The sequence below is a fragment of the Cariama cristata genome, unplaced genomic scaffold (genome assembly GCF_000690535.1).
Source record: "Cariama cristata isolate BGI_N322 unplaced genomic scaffold, ASM69053v1 scaffold7016, whole genome shotgun sequence".
NCBI classification, from domain to species: Eukaryota; Metazoa; Chordata; class Aves; order Cariamiformes; family Cariamidae; genus Cariama; species Cariama cristata.
Window position 1 is genome coordinate 37,716 of NW_009622625.1, and position 20,514 is coordinate 58,229.

The window sequence follows — 20,514 nt, forward strand, 5'->3', positions numbered from 1 at the left end:
TTATTATTATTATTAACAGTATTTAGAAAATACTGCTACCATGTGCACTACCTGCAGTAGGAGGCAGAGGAAGAGAGATTTCTCAAATCCTTTATGTCCTCTATTTGTGAACTAGGTTCCTAGCTTTTCCACCAAGATGGAGCCATGCACTCTCTCCATACCCCCCTCCCATCATATTTGTGACCATATCTCTCATGTTCTCTCACAGGAGTACAGAGAGAGCAAATATTTCTCCTCTGTTTAGGTCAGGAAATGGATGTTTGGAGGGTTTTGGTGTCAGTTTGCCTCTCTTCATCCCCACTTCACTAGCTGGTACCCCTTTTCATAGCTTGTTAAAGGAAAACACTCTGCAGTTGATCTAACAAACCCTTTCAAAGAGGCAGAGAGGAAGCAAGCAGGACACAGCAGGGTGGGGAAGACAGAAAACCCCTGTCTTGTGATTAGTGCAGCAAAATGCTGCATGCGGAGCTGTGGAGTTTGATTTTTGGGGACAGAATTCAGTTAAATGGGAAAAGTCATTGGCGTGTCGCTCATGTATGAATGACAAATGGCTATTTTAGCATTTCTTTCTCTACCAGCCAAACTTAGCCTGCTGTCTTTTTTATTAGTGTGGGGTTTGGATTTTTCGTTTGGGTTGGGTGTGGGTGGGTTGTTTGTTTGTTTGTTTCCCCTTTGAGCCAAAAGTTCAGGGAACTGGAGCACAAACTGTATTTCCATTACATGTGTGGCTGAATTGTGTGGAGTGAGGGTATGAGGCAGGCAAAGCTGTGGATCTTTTGAGGAGTCTTAACTATGCAGCTCCTTAATTCTAGGCTTCTTATGTACGTATGTGATCATAATTTCTGAAGTTCTAGCCTTTCTTACTTCATTTCATTTCTGAAGTAAAATATTCTTAGAGCTTTGTTACACTAAAGTTACTGAAACACAATACAGAATTCAATTCCAAGAGGTGTTTTCTTTGATAGCTTTGACTGCTATAGGAGCTTAATGAAAACATCCGTAAGCAGAATGGAAGCTAGTTTAATATTACACTACTATTACTATAAAATATAATCTCAAAATATTTCAGGCAGGGCATAATAATAGTAACCATGGAAACTTTGCTTGAAGATTTGAAAGAATGGGGCATCTGGTAGGCTTGCTCACTTGTAGGCAGGAGAGAATTCTGGATTGCAGTTTAGATTGAGGATGAGAACTGGTAATGAGGAAAGGGACTTAGTCTTGGTGCAGTGGTGGCTGCACCTTGACATTAAGTTTGGTTGGTGCATATATTTTTTGGTGTTCTTATCCATATGGGAGAACTCATATATTTTTATAGAAAAATTGACCTTTCTTAGCCAAAAAAACCTGGGTTTGTTTCTTCTGCCTGTTTTTTGGGTTGAGGTTTTGGTTGGTTTGGGGAGTTTTTAGTTTAATTTTTTTTTTTTTTTTTTTAATAATAAAGGAAGTGGAAACTTCCGTAGAAAAAGTTTTTGGCTTACATAGACCTATCAGGAGGGGAGGTTGGGGGAAGTCATGTGTGTTTTGGGTTTGGTTTGGTTTGGTTTTCTTTTCAATGCATGAGTGTTTTAAGCTGGCTGAATACCTTTATTATATACAGCCCCAGAAACTAGGGCTGATGAGGGGGACCCTAAATCCTTGTCTCTAAGGATAGATTTTCTAGTATTAAATTTTCTCACGTTTTTATTAAAATCCATGAACAGTATTAAAAGAAGCTCAGTGGCTTTGCCTAGGAGAAGAACACACACGCATGTGGTAGAGCAGGAATTTTCAGGCTGATACAGGCATTCAGAAGTTTTGATGCCCAGCTTGAAGCTCTTACTAGTTGGCTTTGAAAATGTGACTTCTGGTTGCTTTGTGGCACATTGGCTTTGACTGTTCAGTTCACAAAGTGTGTGTGTGTGAGAGCAGTGTATTTCTAGTGCATTCATTATGTGGAGTCTTCTATTTGGTGTTTGGTTTTGTTTAACTCTGGCTTAGGAACAATAGTTTTTTAACTTTACAGTATCTCATGTAACAATGCGTGCTTCAGCCTGCATGGGATGTGGCTTCCCATCCCTGTGGAGTGACTCATTTTTCACAAATGTTGGGGCAGAGGGCTACATCAAAAAGTGTAACGCATTAAAACCTATGAATAAACTTCCCTCTAGAATCTGCAAATTCTGTGCTGGCATGCATTTTCTGGTCCAGAGGTGCATAAAAGTCACAGCTCTCAAGAAGATTTGATGAGGTTTGCTCAAAATCTGTTAACAGAAGGTCGAGCTGTGGTACTGCTTAAAGAGGTTTCAGTGATTGCTGGACAAGAAAGGGATAAAATGTCTTCCTTATTTGGCTCCCTTTCCATACATACAGTCATTTCAAGTACAGGGATTGAATTAAGTGTTTGAAAAAAACAGAAAGCCTGTACAATGCAAGTTGAATTTCAGGTATGCCTTGTTTATCTTTAGGGTCCTGGATGGAACAAAATCCATATTCTGTTATTTTAAAGAGAGAGCCTGGAAACTTGTGAGCCTTTGTTTTTGTCTTGTATATGCCAATAAGAACTGAAACAAATACTCCAGCTCTGATCATAAAGCCTTATTTGGGACAAGGAAACTAGCTAATTCATCCATGTGAGATTTTTAGGTAATAGTGTCATGTGGTAGCATAATTGTCTTGCCTGCTTGCCAATGTTTTTAGATGAAGCAAGTCTGAGATTAGCTAAGTGACTTATTTTAGCATTTCTTGTAATAACTTGTTAGTAAGACTGCCTTTTATTTAAGACAGTTGGAACTGATTGTAGAGTTCAATGCCTATAGAAATGTAAATAAAAGCTGAAGTGAGATAATAGTCAGAGTACCTACAATGGGAGAAAATGCCATCTAGTGCCAGAGCAGACGGGGAAAAAAAACGTTTGGGTTGGCTGGATTTGGGCACCAACTGAACAAAAAGAGCTGAGTGCTGGTAGGGTCAGTCTCAAATGGAGACATCCCAGAAGTACAAGAACACCCCTTTAAGGCTAAGGCTGCTCTATGAGACTTTGTTCCTATGCAGGAAATGTATTTGTTATTAGCAAAACTACTCGCAGTCTTTAACCTTACTCTTCTGAAGGCTGTAGTCTTAGCATTTTGATAGTTTGTCATTCAGGTTTTGAATCAAGTTTGTTCAGGAATTGATGCTTTGAAGCAGAAACTAGATGATTTTATAGTTTACTGGGCTTGTTTGTTTGAAATGACTCAGTAAGGTTAAAGAGAGGGTTCTGTCTCTGTGTAGTTCAGTTTGTATCAGCGGCCCATCTCATTTGTTTCCTCTGTCTTCCCAGTTCGCTGCTCCGCTATGGTGGAAACCTCTCCCTTCAGAGTGCCATGAGTGTCCGGTTCAATAGCAATGGAACCCAGCTGCTGGCACTGCGTCGGCGCCTTCCCCCGGTCCTCTATGACATCCACTGCCGGCTGCCTGTCTTCCAGTTTGACAACCAAGGGTACTTCAACTCATGTACTATGAAGAGCTGCTGTTTTGCAGGTGATCGTGATCAGGTAATAAGCAAGCAGTGCTCTCCTGAGTCTCAAGAGTTTCCATGAGTGTTTGAAAACACTTTTAAGGTTGGGTTTTTTTTACTGATTCAGTAGATAAAACAAGAGGCAGGACATGTGTAGGCTTACCTCAAAACTGTTTTGCATCATAGGCTCTGAAAGAAGAAAAACATACCAAAGCAAATGATAAATTTTACCTCTTGTTTGAAGTGATCTAATACCTACTTGGAAGGTGATATTCACAAGAAAAATATTTGCAGAGGCTTTTTAGGTTTAATTAATACAATTTTAGAAGCATGACTAGACAATATTATCTACATATGATAAGGAAGCATCCTCCTTGCATTTCAGTATTGCTACTGAGTGCAGTAGAGGCAATCCCACAACACAAATATTGTGGGTTTATAGAGTTACTGATTCTTATTTCAAATTATCAAGTTTCTCCTTTAATACTCTTCTACTGGATCAGATACAGGTCTTTATAGTTCAGTATTCTGTCAGTGGTGGTGGCCGGTGGTTAGGAAGGAATAGTTTGTTGCTTCACTGAGGCACGACTCTGTCCCTACTACTAATCACAAAGAAATAGGTCACACATAAAGTAACTAACAGCAGTTTGTATGATTCTAGAGCTGGATATTGTCTTTGGACAGCTGTATTTAATAACCACTAACACTGTTTAAGGACAAAGAATGTGTTTTTAAGTCAAGATAGTACAGAACTAAGATCTGAAAATTTCTGTGCTGTCATCAGTAAAATTTCTGCAGTCAGAATTTGGTCATTAATTCTATTGCTGCTGCTGCAGGAGGCAGAGTTGAGCTTCTTTCAGATTGCAAGTAGGAAATAACATTTACATCACTGAACTTGCACAGTATTTCCGAGTTTTACATAGTTTCTGGCAGAAGGAGTGTGAGAATGCAATAATGAAACCATATTTTAAAAATAGTTGTTTACTATAGAGCAGTTTACTATAAAGAGTAGGTAAACAGATGTATTGTTTAAGAAGAAAACTGCTGATGATTTGTGGTCCATTATTTAGTCAGCCTAAAAATGTCATTCTTTTCTCCTCTGGAAGTCAGAATAGGCCTGTGTACACTCTGACATGTAGTTTAGCTTCTCATCTGTTACTGAAGTTCTAGATAAAAGCCTTAGTGTCTGTTGTGCTTTCTAAGCCATTTTCTTATGGGTATGGTGTTACTTTAATGGGAAGAATATGGCTGTTCTGTATCAGGTTGATGCGGTAATTCAGAAGCCTGCATTTTGTAAAAACTTGATATTCTTTTGACTTGGTGGACTTTCTGTTCAGGTATGTAGCAGCACATAATGCTACTAACCAGTTGGTAGTCGGAGCAAAAGACATTTATATTCCCTTATAAATGCTATAAGAAGCTAATAGAGAAGGTGAAGTTTAATATGGAATATTAGAGAGATGTGGAATTTGACATTTAGATACCTGCTCATACCCATCTTCTAACTGGAAGGAAAAAAGATAACGAAGTCACAGAACATGCCAAGATGTGGTCCAACTTTATGTCTGAAACTGTTCAGTAAAGCACAAATCCAGCTGACTAAGATTGTCAACACTACAGATAGTCCTTAGGGACTGCCTTTTACAGAGAATGCAATTCCAATTCCAGGCGTATCTAGAAAAGAAGGTTAGAGTTGGAACCTACTGTAAGATACACAAGATGAATAAAAAAAATTTACAGTGTTTTGAGTTTTACCCTTCTATACAACTAATATGCTTTTGCGTTTTGGTGAGTAAGTATGAAATAATGTATACAAGACTCCTCCCATAAATCAGAATTCACCAGAAAAAAGAAATAAATCTGTTTCCAATTGAATCTGGTTCCAGCCCCCTGTCCCATTTAATATTCCTGTCCTTTGCCTTAAAAAAGAATGTCTTTCATTCAAGATCCATGCAAAATGAGCTTTGTAGAATTCTTTGCTTGCATTTCCTTGTAGGATCAAAACTTTGTGTGGGCTAAGGCTCATTTGAAGGGATCTAAGGGTAAGAAAGTTGTGTTCAAATTATAAGTGGCACTTGTGGTAGGAAGGCTTCTTTAGAAATTTTCTCTCGTTGCACCTCTGATTTTTTTCTGTCTTCAGTTTTTCTTTCTATCTTTATTAAACTGGTGACTCAATCTTTTTTTCATCTTTTAAGCTGTCATAAAGAATTACGTTTTAATGCTTCATACAGAGTCTAGTAATATAAAAATTTGACTTTCCTGTGTTCAAAAACTATTCTGTGTTGTCTGCACAGTTAGTTCATCTGATAAAGTTGTATTTAGATTCTGTATTTTAACCCTAACAAGAAAGGGATATCCTTAACTCATCAGTGCCTAGAATGCAGTTGCATTGGAAAGAAAGTGAGCTGCTGAAAGGGGGAGGCCCTTCTTATCCAGCAGAGGTGATGCAAGACCATTTAGTGATTCAACTTCCTAACCTGGCAGAAGCATTTACTTCTTTTTTTTCTGGGTTAATGACTTATATTGACACTCAGAGGGCTCTGGCAAACATTTGAAGATAATATAAGGAAAGGATCAGAGGGTGAGTGAGAGGTGGAGAGAGAGCATTTCAGTGCTGTGAGACTCAGCACCTCACAGAACTACAGCCTTTGCTAGTCTTTCTGTGAAACTTGTGCATGGGAAATGGTTTACTTGCAGGAAGTTTTCCTGTAAATCATGACCATCAGGGTTTTAAAACTGAGAACTGTTAGATCTTAGTACTTGCCTTTGGAAGTTTGCTGTTACACAGTGGTGAAAATCTACAGAGAAGGTAAATAACACCATGTTCCATATGGGGCTGTTGGATTCTAGTATGGCAAAAATGAAGAGTCCAAGCTGCGAGCACACAACTTAGGAGTTCTCTTAGAGATCACCCTTATATTTTAAGAAATTAAATACTTAAGTTTTCATAATGATCAGATGTGTTATTCTTACTTCGGCAAAGTATGTGTGTTGAATTAATACAATTTCTTTGCACAAATAAAACACAGGCTACTAGTTGGGGAACAGTTTGATTGGTTTGTCTGTTGATGGCAGTTAAGCTCTGTATTTTAATCTTTTCTCAGTATTGTCTTTCTAGTGCACATAGATTGCAACAGGTACTCAACAGGACTTGGATGCAGAACTCCTGACTCCTCCCTCTAGAGGGGAGCCTGCTACCACCAGGTGTGCAGTGATCTGCATAGCAGCTCGTTTTATTGGAGCATCTGTGATGCGAGTAGAGTGAAACCTCTTAACAAAAAATGAAATACCATTAATGGTTTAAGGAACAAAACTCAGAAAGATTCAGCTGTTAACCCCAATTATTTTTTTTTAAGTTGGGAAGAACACATTCTGAAGAGTTGTTGCAGGTATTTTGGGTATGTGGATTGTAGCACAAGCTAAATGACAGGGGTCTTGGAGGATGAACAGCTTTGCTGCTTTTTGTGTCCTTGCAAACTGTTGTTTTCTTCCAAAATCATTATTGCTCTAGTCCTCGTGAACCTGATTTTAAAGTCAGTGAACAGTATATGCAAGCATTTTTCCTAGAAATGCCACAGTTGGACTTTTCTTGTTTCTTACAACTACCAAAGCTTGAGAGGCAATGTTTAGCTGGTGTTTTATTTGCACTCATTTATAATTGCCTTCATTTGCTCCTCTTGGAACTCTGTCTTTTGTCCATGTCATGAGTGTAATGACCTCATTCACATGACACCAATTTTTCTTTTCTTTGTAGGAGGGCTCTGATGTTGGTAGATAAATGCATTCAAAATTGTATGCCATTTGCGTTATCCAGGAGCTCCCTTGAGTCATACAGCTTTGGAAGGGAGGCAGGGTAAGATAGGCTAGATGGATCAAGCATGACTCTCAGCTGCCCACTCTGTTGGCTATAGAGATTTATGTGAGAGCATAATTTATCCATCCTTCTGGTACAGGCATCCAGGCCCAGAATTTTAAAGGCAGTTTATTTATGCACCTAACTCCCACTGACTTTACCCTAGTGTGCACATGTGTTTGTTTACATACAAATCATAAAATGTGTGAGAATCTCAAGTTGTATCAGGGTACTGGGGGAGTTTCCATTCTTCTTGTCAGCATTAGAATTTGGGAAATGTTGTTTAAATATTAAGGATTTTTAGTTGCTAAACTGGTATGGGAAGTATCTTCTTGGATCTGAGGATGCAGGAAGTATTGAAGGGCTTCAGGTACCCAAATGCGTTTTTAAGTGTAGGAGCCTCAGAGGCCATGGTGATGGGCAGCAGCAAAAAAAATACTCTCAAAAAAATTACCAAACACAACCCCGCCTCCAAATTAAAATAGATCAAAAGCTTTTTCTTGCTCAAGAATTGTTGCCTGTGTCACAATGATGAATGCTATCTGCTCATTCCTTTTTTTTTCCACTGTGCAGATAATGTGAGGCTCAATAACGCTTGTAGCTGTGAAGTAACTGCCTATTGCCCACTTTAAAAAAGGCGGGGGTAGGGAGAAATAACTTGTACCCTGTGAATCAAACAAAAAGTGTCTTGACTCTGGCATGCCCTCAGACATTACGTCACCACTCAGCCTTTTCTATTGACATTACACTGGTATAGGAGAGTTTCAGGAATGCACCCCTCACGGTACTGCAGACTGCTCCAACTCCCTATAAAGTTACAGCCTTGGTTATGTTCAGTCTGTGTGCTAAATAGCCCTGGTTAGGGACAACCCAGTTTTTAGCAGGACAGAATTATTACATGAATGTAACCCTTCCAAGAACAGGATTAGCTGTTTAGGTGCCAAGGGTCTTATATGGTTGTGCATTGCCTTTGTAAAGGAATAGAAGTTTTCTTCTGTGTTCTTTGTGCCATCTAACTTAAATGCCATTTATCTCAGGAAGTAGTACTTACCAATGTCTAGCTTTAAAAACTAAAAAGAAGAAAGGGAATTATTCTTCTAAAGAATATATTGTGAGTTTCCTGTGCACAGAAGACTTCTTAATGAATAGCAGCTTATTGCAATCAGCATTTCTTAATATATGAAAAGCAAGTATGTTGCTGTGCTTGGATAAAAAGAAAATCAGTGTCTTACTCTGTCCTAAATTGGGTTCTTCCAAGAATTACTGATGAGGTTGTAGTTTGGTTTTTACTGTATCTAAATGGCAGTTTAAATCCCAGCTATATGCATAATATTACATACGTATAAAATACATACACGAGTAATTTATCTGGCTATGAAATTATTCATTTATTTTTTCCCCATCGCTTTTGGTAATTGACATGGGAGGGTCATACTGAAAATGTCTCTTCAGAGTCAGGGTCTTGACAGAAGGCACTGGGAGTTTTCTTTAACCCTTCTTACTCTGATCACCTCTTCCCCTATTCCCCAGGGCATCCTGCCAGCCCCGTTTCCTGTCTCCCTGCTCTTCTGTATTCCTGTAAGCCCTTGGGGGAGGTTTTTAGACCTCTGGACAGTAATGCAATAGCCCAAAGGGACCCATACCAAAGCTATATTCTGGTGGAGTGGAACCCTGACTCAGGAGACTGCAAGGTTTGCAGGCCTCATATTCCTCATAGTGCATCCCAGGAGCTCTGCAGTTTGATAGCATCCCTTGCACAGCTGGGGAGAGGGAAGGGAAGGGAGAGTGAGCAGGAATATGAAAATGACTCACAATGGGTGCTGCGCTGACAGTGTTTCTTACTGAGCTGTTGAAACTAGACCTTGTCTAGATACTGAAAAAGTGACTATGAATTCTGGAGGATTTTGACTAATAGAATATTTGATTTAACATGTATTTGAAAAAGTAAAATAACAGATGGCTGAAGAAGACAAAAGAGAGCAACTGGAGTACATGCAGCTTCAGGCATGTACAGAAGAGTCCCCTTCATACGCTCAGATAAGCTGCTTGTTGCTTTCTTTGGAACGTAATAGGAATCTGCAGTAAGAATTTCTAAGTTGCTTTTGTTCATGAATAAAATTACTGCTATGGCCTTTCTGCATGGCAGAAAGGCAGCTGTAAAAACGTTGATGGATTGTTCCCAATGATGCTTCTGTAAGTGTTTAAAACTGCCCCACACAGAGTTGGCTGCTTATAAGATTAGGGATTTAAGGAGTGGGAATACAAATTTTTGACTTTGAATTTTATGTACTAGAAGCAATTTGTGTTTCTCCAGTCCGCTGTGTCACAGCTTTTATTTTTCCAGTTCATGAGATAGGCATGCTTCTTACTGAGGAACAAAGTTTCTGTTGTAAAAGCCTTTGGACGTACCTGCTTGATTCTCAGGCTGAGACAGAAATCTTCTAAGCTTTTTTTTGTGCCAGTTTCACCCTTCCTGAAAAACAGTCTCAAACAGTATAGGTTGCAAGCTGCTCTCCTGGCTAGTATGAAAAAAGATGGCTGTTTTCAAAGCAAATGTTTTTCTTAAAACCACAATTCTGTGAGCCCTAGTGGTAGATTACTATTTACACTTGTTAAATGTTGCACAAAAGAGATGATTTGTGCCTCAGAATTTATTACAAAGCAGAGGATAAAAGAATGTATAGGTATCCTTTTTTGTAGGTAAATTATTTTATTAACTGTAAGTTTTCCAAAACACATTTCAGAAATAGCTTCCTCAGTTATGTCTCTTCTTATCCTAGTTTTTGTCATTGAGAGACAGCAACAAGAGGTTGATAGCCTGCACAGATGACTGCTTTTTATGTCTTCCCAACCCTACACCCTGGTTAACTGGCTTGGGGAGAGGAACTTAGTTGGTAACAGTGAGAGCTTCTGAAAGGAGAAGAGGCAGCTACTCTGACTGGGGTTGCAGTCTGAGGGTACAAACAAGGCAGTATGCCATTGAGAAAAGAGGTCCTGTACTTTACTTGGGCTGTACTTTCACCCACCTGACCCCTATAGAAGCTGGTTGAAATACATAAATGAGAAGAAATACATTAAATGACTGATTGCGATTTGTATGGGATTTTACTGTTCTAGCTACTCAACCAGACCACTACTGTGTCACCAGCACTGATGTTGGCACAAGGGACGTAGGTAGGAGCATACGTACTGAGGAGGTCAGCAGATGATCATTAGAGCAGCTTTTCGTGCTGTACTCAGTGGGAAATCTATGCTAAAAGCCGAGATTCATCAGCATAAAGCTAACAGCCCGGCTGAAAGATGAGGAAACGCAGAGAGATGGAAATACTTGACCAGTTGACTGTTATTTATTTCTTAATTGTTTAAGGAAAGGAAAGGAGTACTCTACTCTGTGGAAGATCCTGTTTTTTTCTTTTATTCCTCTGGTATTACCCATCTCAAGCAAGCTGTATTGTCTTGCTGATTCCTTGTTTGTTTGCTTCTTGTTGGTTTTTCGTATTGGAAGAAGTCTTTTCCTCCTCCATAGATGTGTTCTTACCTTGTTGTCCCTCTGGTCAGTGGCTACTCTAAAGATAGATGATTTGAAAACAAACCTATGGGTTTTCTGCCTGCAGGAAATGCAGGCTTAACACTAAATTCTGATCAAATGGTAAATTAAGTATCAGTCACTTTTTAAAAATGGAGTAAAATAGCAGGGGAAGACTCATTTATAAGGAAAATATGTAGAGCAGTCTTGGCATCACAAAAGGGCCAGAGCAGCTATAAAAATTTTTTTGTTGTGTTCAGTCAGACTTTTTTCATGCAAAATATGTAATGTATAGCAAGACCTATGTTCATGGTTGTGATATTTTACGCACATACACACACATATATATATACACACACATCTAAGCACACACACAAATATATATCTGTATATGAGGTGACCTTTTTTGCTTTTATTTATTTGTAGCTTGCTTTCTTATCCCCTTTGAAATAGTTCCATGAGAAGCAGATCATGGTGATATCATTGGGATTTTGTTGGATTCAAGGATGAGTTTCCATTTTGGTTTCCTGACTTCCAGTGAGGGGATGTAATTATGGCAGTGCTTTGCTCTCAGTGGCTACTTATAGTGTCTCTCTCTCTCCTCTGTGTGGCTGCCTGTTTGTAAAAGAATATTTCTAGGCAGTCCATGATTCTGGAACCCTCAGGTCCTCTATCAAATTTGAAATTGACCATTAGGCTTAGAAGTTTTTGGAGATGGAGAGAAGCTCAAAGAACAAAATAGCGTAAGCCCTGTTTCCTTAGGAAACCTCTCCTCCTTGGAAAAATACACATTTTTTTATGTTCATGTAAATGATTCCTTCTCCAAAGTGCTGATTACTATGAATTTCAATCTCTTTTGGACAAATAATCATTGTTTTTCAGACTTCAGTGATGCTTCATGTCAGACTGTGGTTTCCTCAGTGCATATCCCAGCACATAGAAGATGTGCAAGGCAGCTCTTCTCATGTGCTCAAGAAGAGTTAAGACTTCAGCCTAGCAGACTGCCACCAATCCAGATTCTTTACCTGTTGTCACAGGAAAAAAAGCAAAACCTACACTGCACCCATGAGTTATGTTACAGGCAATATAAGGAGGGACTGTACATCCTGCCTCTTAAAGGAGTTGTACAAAGCACCAGCAGAACTGTTTCAAATTTGGATGCCTCTGTGCTTCTTCCCCAGCATGTGGATTTTGCATTACTTCAAGAAGCTAAGGGACAGCTCGCTAAAAGCCCAAGAAAAATGCTGTCTACTCTGATCTTTTCTGTCCCAAGTTTCATTGGCCACTCTGAGGAAAAGACAGACATGCTCAAATGAGGGGAAATTGAGATTTTAAAAGTGTAGTCTCTTTCCAAGCTGACTTGTTAGTAAAGCTGTAAGCAGCAGTATGGAATTTCAGTCTCTCTGACAAGTGTTTTTCTGTTAGTAACTTAGCAGCCATCACTTTTCAAATGGCTATCATCTCTGTACTGTTACCCATGGTCTCATTCATCCATTTATAATTACATGGTGATGGTGCTTTTTGGTTTGTGCTTCTAAGACAAATTCTCTTACATCCTACTTGCTCTTCCTTACATTAGTAGGGCCGTTCAGAAGACTTGCTGATACTTTTGGAAAAGTGATCTGTGTTTGCTGGTCCCTTGTCTAGGGCCAAAAGTTTAAAAATGTCTCTGACATAGGTCATAAGTAAGAGAAAATTTTATGGAAACAGGAAATGTGGATGTTGGAAACTGTAAAATAAGGTTTGGTTTAGATACAATTGTACTGAAATATTCCACATTCAGTAGCACCTGAGAAAATGTAGCTTGTGGGATTTTGAAAGCTTTCAAACAAAAATTTAAATTCCCCAGAGTGGTAGTACTCTGCAAAATGCAATGCTAATGCTACTGTTACGAGACTATAGCAGCAGCAGATTAGATCTCCGTTTATTTATATCAACTGCTATAATTTCCTTGGGGAGAGAGAAAATGAGAAGAGTTACAGTGGCATGAGTGGGGAGTGCTAGTCCGAAGTAATTCTGCCAGATTCCTGATGATGGTTCATTTTAAGCGTTTTATGCATACTTGGAAGCTCAGACTGAATTTGTATTTTCTCCAGCAGCAGACTCTAACCACGCCTGGGAGTTTTCTTCCTTCTAAGGCAAACTTCTGAATCAGCAGCTTATAGTCATCTGGAAGCCTTTTCCTGTCATTGTTGCTAGCAGCTAGACATGGAAGCTGATTCTTCCCTTCTGAAAAGCTCCAATGTTAATTATTAGCAACTGTTTTTCTGTCTAATCTTATGTTCATGTGAATATTGTGAATGTTGATTTCCAAAGTCCTGGTCAGATACAGCAGCAAAAATGCAGACAATGAAACAGGTGGTTTTAATATTGGTCTCTCCACCGAGACATCTGAGCATCTGAGCTCCTCGCGCAGTGTCTGGTCTGATTCAGAATTCGGCACTGCACCTGGTTCCTGAGGTTATGTTTTGCTTGGAGTTTGTCTTTTGGGGGGGTAAGTGGGAGGAGGGAGAGTGTACACTCTCTTAGCCATTTACTTGTCTCTGTGAATGCATGTGGCTTTTGCCTCTCACTGGCTTGCCCCTGTGAATTGATTATCTGGACTTTTGTTCTTAAAGTTAGTGAGTAGAAGGTGCTCTGCTAAGAATTATGTTTTGCATATCCCCTCAGGACCAAAAAATCCTTGGCCACAATTAAAACGGAGTCTAAGCATATGCAGCATGACATTCTTTCATCTACCCTACCCCAGCCCCTTCTTTTTCTTCCCTTTTTGTTCCTTCCTTTTAAAAAGTCTACTACATTCCCTCAGGTTTTCAGCCTTATTAAAGGGGTCTTGGTGCACTTTGTAGAAATTAATTCTTTGAATATTCTAGTAGTAGGAACTGACTTCTGTTTTTTCTCAGTTCTTATTCTCCAACTTCCAACTAGTGTGGAAAACCATTGGCTTATTATTATACTAGTAATGAATATATCAAAGAAAAAATTTCACAGATGATCATGTAAATATCCTAGTAACATTAGTCCAGCTGTGCTCTCCAGAGGCCTTGAGTTCCCATTGTCTTGATCAGAGAGTACTAATTGGAATTTTCTTTTTCAAATGTCATGGAAGAGGCATGTTTCTGGCTTTAGCAGCTTGGGTGTCTGCTCTTGAAGCTTCAGCTGACACATCTTTCTTGCAGTAGCTACAGTCATGAAGTTGTGCTTCTGGCAGTCTCTTGGTCTCTACCTGAAAAGCCACACTCTAATTCTCAGACCCCTATCCCCTGATCTTACAGAAAAGGATGAAAGGAATGTATTTGGGGATTCAATTCTATATTGTGAGAACAGCAGGAAAACATGTACCCTAGAGGTATCCTAACAGGGAAAAGGAGTGGAAGACAATCCTGACTGCTACAGTGGCAGCACTGGAATGGCAGAGATACCAAATAGTTGGATATTTTTGTGAAATATGATCTATTTCTGATAATTATTGGCAGAGCTAACTATCAGAATAAAATTTAAATTTATATAAAAAGCTTGCAACTTAGAGCCCATTGCTTACAACATCAAACTTGTGTAGATGACTTTATCAATTAATGCTTTTGGCGTTTGCTGGTGGCTGTCTCAGTTGCAAGATTAAAACCCTAAATACTTCTTCAGAACAGCTCAGATCCTGAGCTGAGTTTTATTCTGTGATTAGACATAAATTGCAATGCAGATGCTTTATTCATTCCTACTTATTTTTTCTTAATTCACTCCAGAATACTTTGGCCAAGTGTATTTGATTGGTGCAAATGTCATTAGACTAGAAAATGGTAATGAAATGAAGGACTTCATGGTGCTTTGAAGTAGGTAGGAACTATTTCAATTGGAGATAGTTGGGTTGAATATTTCTGCCACTGGAGATACTCAAAAGCCATCTGGACGTGGTCCTGGGCTGTCGGCTCTAGGTGACCCTGCTTGAGCAGGGCAGTTGGACCAGATGGCCTCTGGAGGTCCCTTCCAGCCCCAGTCATTCTATGATTCTGTGAACTACTTTGCCAATTTCTTTCTTTAAATTCCCCAAATTGTGACCACTTGAATTTATGCAAGTCCATGTGCTGAACAGCAGCTTATGCCTCTGTCTATGTGGCCTAAATTTGTCTTCCCATTGGGAGTTTTCATGAAACTGTGATATGTGATGGAGTGTAAAGGTGGGAATTTTCCTGCGACTGCCCACCTCTCCCCCCTCCCCCCTTCCTGTCGCTGAACCTAAAAAGCAACCCCAATCCACCAAGACAATTCTTTCCCTTTTTACTTTGGTAATCTTTGGAAAAAAATGAATCAGTAGAGAGGTCTGGAGGTCATCTGACTTAAGCTGCTTCTCAGAGCTGAGCATTTTCAAAGTCAGATCAGATTGCTCAGGGAATTGTCCACGTAAACTTCAGATTTGCCAGGGTGGAGATTCCTCTGTCTTTCTGGGGCTGAGTTGCAGTGCTTGTTACACTCCTCCTGAACATGCTGTTCCTTTGTGCTCAGCTGGAATTTCCCATGCTATGACTTGTGACTGTTGCTTCCTGAGTGTTCACTGCCTGCCTCTTGAGAAGAAGAGTCCATCCCCAGCTGCTCTGTGTGCCTTCAGACAGTGGGAGACTGTTGAGGTCCACTCTGTCCCTTCACTTTCTCTTCTTCTGGCTAAATAAGGCCAGTTCTCTTAGCTTTTCCTTGCAGATCATGTGCCTTCAGCCCCAGTGGCCCTCCTCCACTCTCTGTCCGATTCATTACTGTCGGTCTTGTATTGGGGGACCCAAAGCAGACACAATACTCCAGGTTTGACCTCAAAAGTGCTATGTAAGGGGAAGAATCACTTGTCTTGTCCTTTTGGTTACCCTCTTAACAGTGCAGTCAAATTGCCATTAGTTCATATCTCTGCAAGGGCACTCTTAACTTTTTCTCTCTCCAAAGCAAGATGGAGTATACTTGGGTAAGTGGTCTTTGCAGGTAGTGTGTTCTTGTTTGGTGGGCAATGCTAATGCCAGATTTCCTAGAGAACTGACCATTGAGTCTTACGGGATACACAGTGTATTCCTCTGCAAATCAGTTTGGAAACTGATTTGAAGGGTCTCACAGACACTTCAGACACATACATAACGTATTTTCTCTGTGTTGTGTGCCTGGTGCAGGATATCTGAAATCTGCCACTTTGGGACCTGTCGTTGCTGGTAGATTTATTTGATTTATGATGAAGTGCTAAATGACTCTGATATTGAGGAGTTGTTAGAACTTGTTTCATTTAAAAAAAAAAAAGGGGGGGGGATATTATAGTCATAAATTCAAGCTACTGGGCTTTCTAGGTGTTTTAAAGTCTCCATTTTTCCCCACATGTCCTAGGCAAACCAGTTGCTGCTTCAACGACACAATTTGGTGATAAATACTAACAGTTGGCAACATCTTTAACTTTAAACAAGACTTCTTTTTTTCCACGTAGCATTTCTTCCATAACAAAATGTAGTAGAGGTGCTTTCTTTCAGATTGCCTGGAGCACTAATCTGTGTAGTTTTGGCACAGTGGCTCAGCCTGCTGTGGGCTAACATTTATGAGCCGTCAAATGAAAGGGAAGCACATATTCCTGGCACTGTTAGGTCAGTTTGGCAGAGGTAGGCTGCCTAAATGCTTGAACATGTTGGCTTGTAGAAATAACTTTCTGGCTCAGAAAGGATGGGTCTGTGAGTGATGCAGAACTAGTGTGCACAAGTTTTTAAAAGAACTTTTGTTTGATCAGTGCTTCTTATCTGTCAGAAAATGGGCAGAATTGCATTCATAAATGCTTACTCACATCCTACATCCTTAAAAATAAGAGAAAAAAGAATGGTTGGATTGTCATAGTAGGAAACTAGAGAAGGGATTTTAGTGGTTGGTTACTGCATTTTTGTGGCTGGAAACATCCAAACACTGCACTAACATAATTAGCATGGCAAACAGAATAAATGCAAATTTATAGCAGTTTTCTCCATGTTAGTGTATATTTCTTGTTTATTTGCTTCTCAGTCCTGTGTTATTCCAGGACTTGTCCCCTCACTGGTTGATGTTACTTTGCCTCATGAGTTTATCTATCCCTGGAGAATGAAAGACAGAAACCAGTTATATTTGAGCCAAACAAAACAGAATTTGTCTCCTATCAAAGGTTAGAAAAGGGACAAACTTACTCCATTTCTTTCTTTTTCTCCTTTCCCTCTACCCTGATAATAATAATAAAATTAAAAACCCAACTTCTTTACTGTATTTATTAAGCAGAAGCCTTTGGTCAGTTGAGGGCTAGAGATTTACACTGTCTGCACCAGTATTGCTGGAACTGGAATCTGCCCTTGATTCCACTACGTGTCATCTTACCTCTAATTTGGGAGTGAAATAAATGACGGGGAGTACAGTCAGTTTATTGGAGAAGAGATGTTTGGAGACAAGGCACAGTTTGTGGCCTCTCGTAACTGAGAGGCATAAGCTTTTTACCATGTCAGATGTCACCTGTCATTCCAGTGCATGTTTGTAGTATTAAGCTACTTCAAATTGCATATTGCCTAAACTTCTGTACAATAGAGATTGCTTATCATTCATGCACTGTTGAAGAGGGCAGCCTTCCATCTCTTCAGAGTAACTATAACCAGGAAAAAAAAGAACAGCATGATAAATGTGGTTTTTTAAACTGCTTGAGACTTGCTGACAGTGAATGTTTAGCTTTGGTTTTGTTCAGTGTTCAAGATTACCTTCCGTGAGTGACTTTTGATGGTCTTAGTAGACTGATGAGCCAGACATGTTGTGCCTGTGTGTAATGGACATGCTAACTCTCTTCTTAGGTATGTGTTTGATAGAGTTTGCCTTGGTAGTTCAGGAGATGAGAAAAAAGTATAAAAGACTTTGACATTAAAAAAAGACCAGAGTTGCAGGCTGCAAGATACGAGAGTTTGATCTAGACATGCTTGTATTAAAGCCAACCAAAATCCATAGCCTTATTTAGCAAAGAAAACATACACTTTGGGTAGTAGGCACTAGATACATGAAGAGTGCTTTTGAATTTTGGTGTGTTTATACAAATGCAACATTTTTGTGCTGTTACCTCACTGCCATTTAAGGATAAGTTGATCAGCGAGGTGCAAAGAATGATACAAATTATCTTTTTTTACTCGTTTTTGGTTTAGAGAAACTAGATCAAGAATAAAGTAACGTAATTCAGGTGATACTTTGTGGTAAACTGCTTTTATTTTTGTTCCTAACAGTACATCCTTTCGGGCTCTGATGACTTCAATTTGTATATGTGGAGGATTCCTCCAGATCCAGAAGCAGGTAAGTTTTGTTGGTTTGGACTTGGGGGGGGGAATCTTTTATCATACTGATTTTATTTCTCTTTTCATATCATTATCATTTAAATCTTCTAGATGAGCTTGGTTTTTTGAATAATTGGTGTTCTCACTCTGCCTCTGAATGTAGAGTAATTCTGATGAAAGCTGGATGGGGAGAGTTTACAAATGCATAGTGCAGTCTCTGGATAACAATGGCCGATGCCATTTGAATCTTTTATCATACTGATTTTATTTCTCTTTTCATATCATTATCATTTAAATCTTCTAGATGAGCTGATGAAGAGAAAGAGCTGTGGCTGGAACAGGGTCTATCTTGTCTCCCAACTCTGCTGTTTCTCAGCTGATCCAAGTTCACTGAAGAACTTAGGATCTGTTACTAAGAAATTTCATCTCATAATGAAGCTTGCAGCATAGGACGGTGCTGGGTTCACAGGCTGCTCCTTACAGCTCCAGTGCATTAGCCTCTCTTCCCCTCTTTCTTTCCTCTTACACCAAAACCTTCCCACTGATTTCTAATGCAGAGCGATTATGCTCTTTTTCTTTCTGGGTGGAGGAGCACTATCAGCTGGTGGAAATGACCACTTGTGACTCATTTCTGACCCTTTCCCATGCTGAGGCAGGCATGCTAAGCAAATAGCACTAGCTCAACTCTGTGTGAAAGTATAGGAGAGAGGTCTTAGAGTATAAGAAAAGCTGCATTGTGTGTGGGATGTAACAGTAGTGTTGTAGATGCCACAGTTGGTCAGTGCCTAATTTGCTATCATCTAGTACTGTGTAGGGTTTGGCAATGGGACGCTCTAAGGCATACAACATCATCATATCTCTTCTGTTGAAACAAATCACTGCGCTCTTTTAGAAGGGTGTTGGATGTTCATTGAAGGATTCAAGACTTGAGGAAATGTACTAGTGTTTCTATTTATAATGACTCTAACAGTTTAAACTCTACATTTTAGTGGTATTAAGTAAAACTGAGTGCTATCCTGTGGTCTCAAGTGCTTTAGCAATAGTGAGAGCAAATTATAAGGTGTGTTAGAGGTAAAATGAAAATACTTTGGTTCATTTTCAAAGGTTGTTAGTCACAGCTGTGTAATCCACAGCTGAGAGGATGACTAGCTTCTAAAAGGTTTGGTTAATGTAGGGTTTTGAGGAAAATGCCATTCTCATTTTGGGTTGCTGATTTAACCAGCATTTGATGTTGCAGTCCAGAAGTCCTGAAGATGGTCTTGCTAAATATACTGCTACCTTGGTCTTCTATCTTTGTGTAGGGTTTATGGAGAGTTCTCCTTGCTTTTCTTTTAATTTGTATGATTTTCTTTTACATTTGACACTGGTTTACTACTGCTTATGGAATTTCCTCTTAGTTAAAACAAAGGTTATGTACATTTAAATCAGTTATTTATCTGTAAGTTTTTATGTGTGGACTGTAGAATTACATTTTATGCATGAGTTACTATACTTGCCCTGAATCAATTTGTAAATTCCATATTTGAGATTTTGTGTTTATCTGACTGCAATGCTCTTGAAAACTCTTTTCCCAAGCAGCTACAGATGACAAACTTTTTATCTGGGACCTTTGCACAAAGCGATAGCTAGAATTACCACAAAGCAATGTCGTATGTGTTTTCGTCAGCTTTCTTGCTTCTGGCTCTTGTAACTTGAGGAAGGGTGTCCGTAAACTTGCAACATTTCAGTTACAAAATTAATTACTTAATGTCAATTGCCCTCAGTGGTTGCTCAATGCGATCAGAAGATCCTGTGGTAGGAAAGTGTATGTCTTAGTCTCTTGTAACTTGAGCAGTTCTCGTATTGAAACATTTTAGCAAAACTCATGAGCTTTGTTTTGTTAGACCTAAAGATTCAGCTTCTGTGGCAAGTTACTCATTGGCCATCTAAATCACCTGTGATAGGCTTATTGAAACTTTTCTTCATTCAGCTCTTCTTGAGGGGTTGTGCCTGTTTTGAATGTGATGAAACATCCTTTCTTAAAACTTATCCTGAGGTTCAGAATAATTGTTCAGCCAGAGAGGTTGCTGTGCTTCCTGCTTGGTGGAGGAGTCTTGCTGTAGGGATGTGGAGACCTTGGCAAGCTTCTGCTTCAATGGAAAACTCCTTATTCTCATGTTCCAGCTTAAAATAGGAGTGTCTTTGGGCCTCTGATCTGAAGGGGTGGAATGTGGTCTTTTGTTCAAAATATTGTACACACTGGACAGGATGAAGTCATGTCCTGTACTGTTGGTTGGTATTTTAAATAAAAATCTTTCTAACTGATTTCTACCTTCCGATTGAATTCAGACATAGCATTGCTATAAATATTTATGATAAAACTCCCTTAAATGATATCAGC

General features: G+C 39.4%; 1 protein-coding gene across 1 annotated transcript in view; it reads left to right on the forward strand.

Annotated features, from left to right (window-relative positions):
* The window catches only part of LOC104163394 (DDB1- and CUL4-associated factor 5-like), a gene marked incomplete at both ends in the record, with an annotated part of 46,652 nt that extends 28,499 nt beyond the window's left edge, over window positions 1-18,153 (forward strand). Inside the window, 2 exons of the mRNA XM_009702397.1 lie at window positions 3,302-3,515; window positions 18,087-18,153. Of these exons, the coding sequence (XP_009700699.1) occupies window positions 3,302-3,515; window positions 18,087-18,153 (281 nt within the window). The remainder of the gene's footprint in view (window positions 1-3,301; window positions 3,516-18,086) is intronic.
* Between the last annotated feature and the right edge of the window lie 2,361 nt (window positions 18,154-20,514).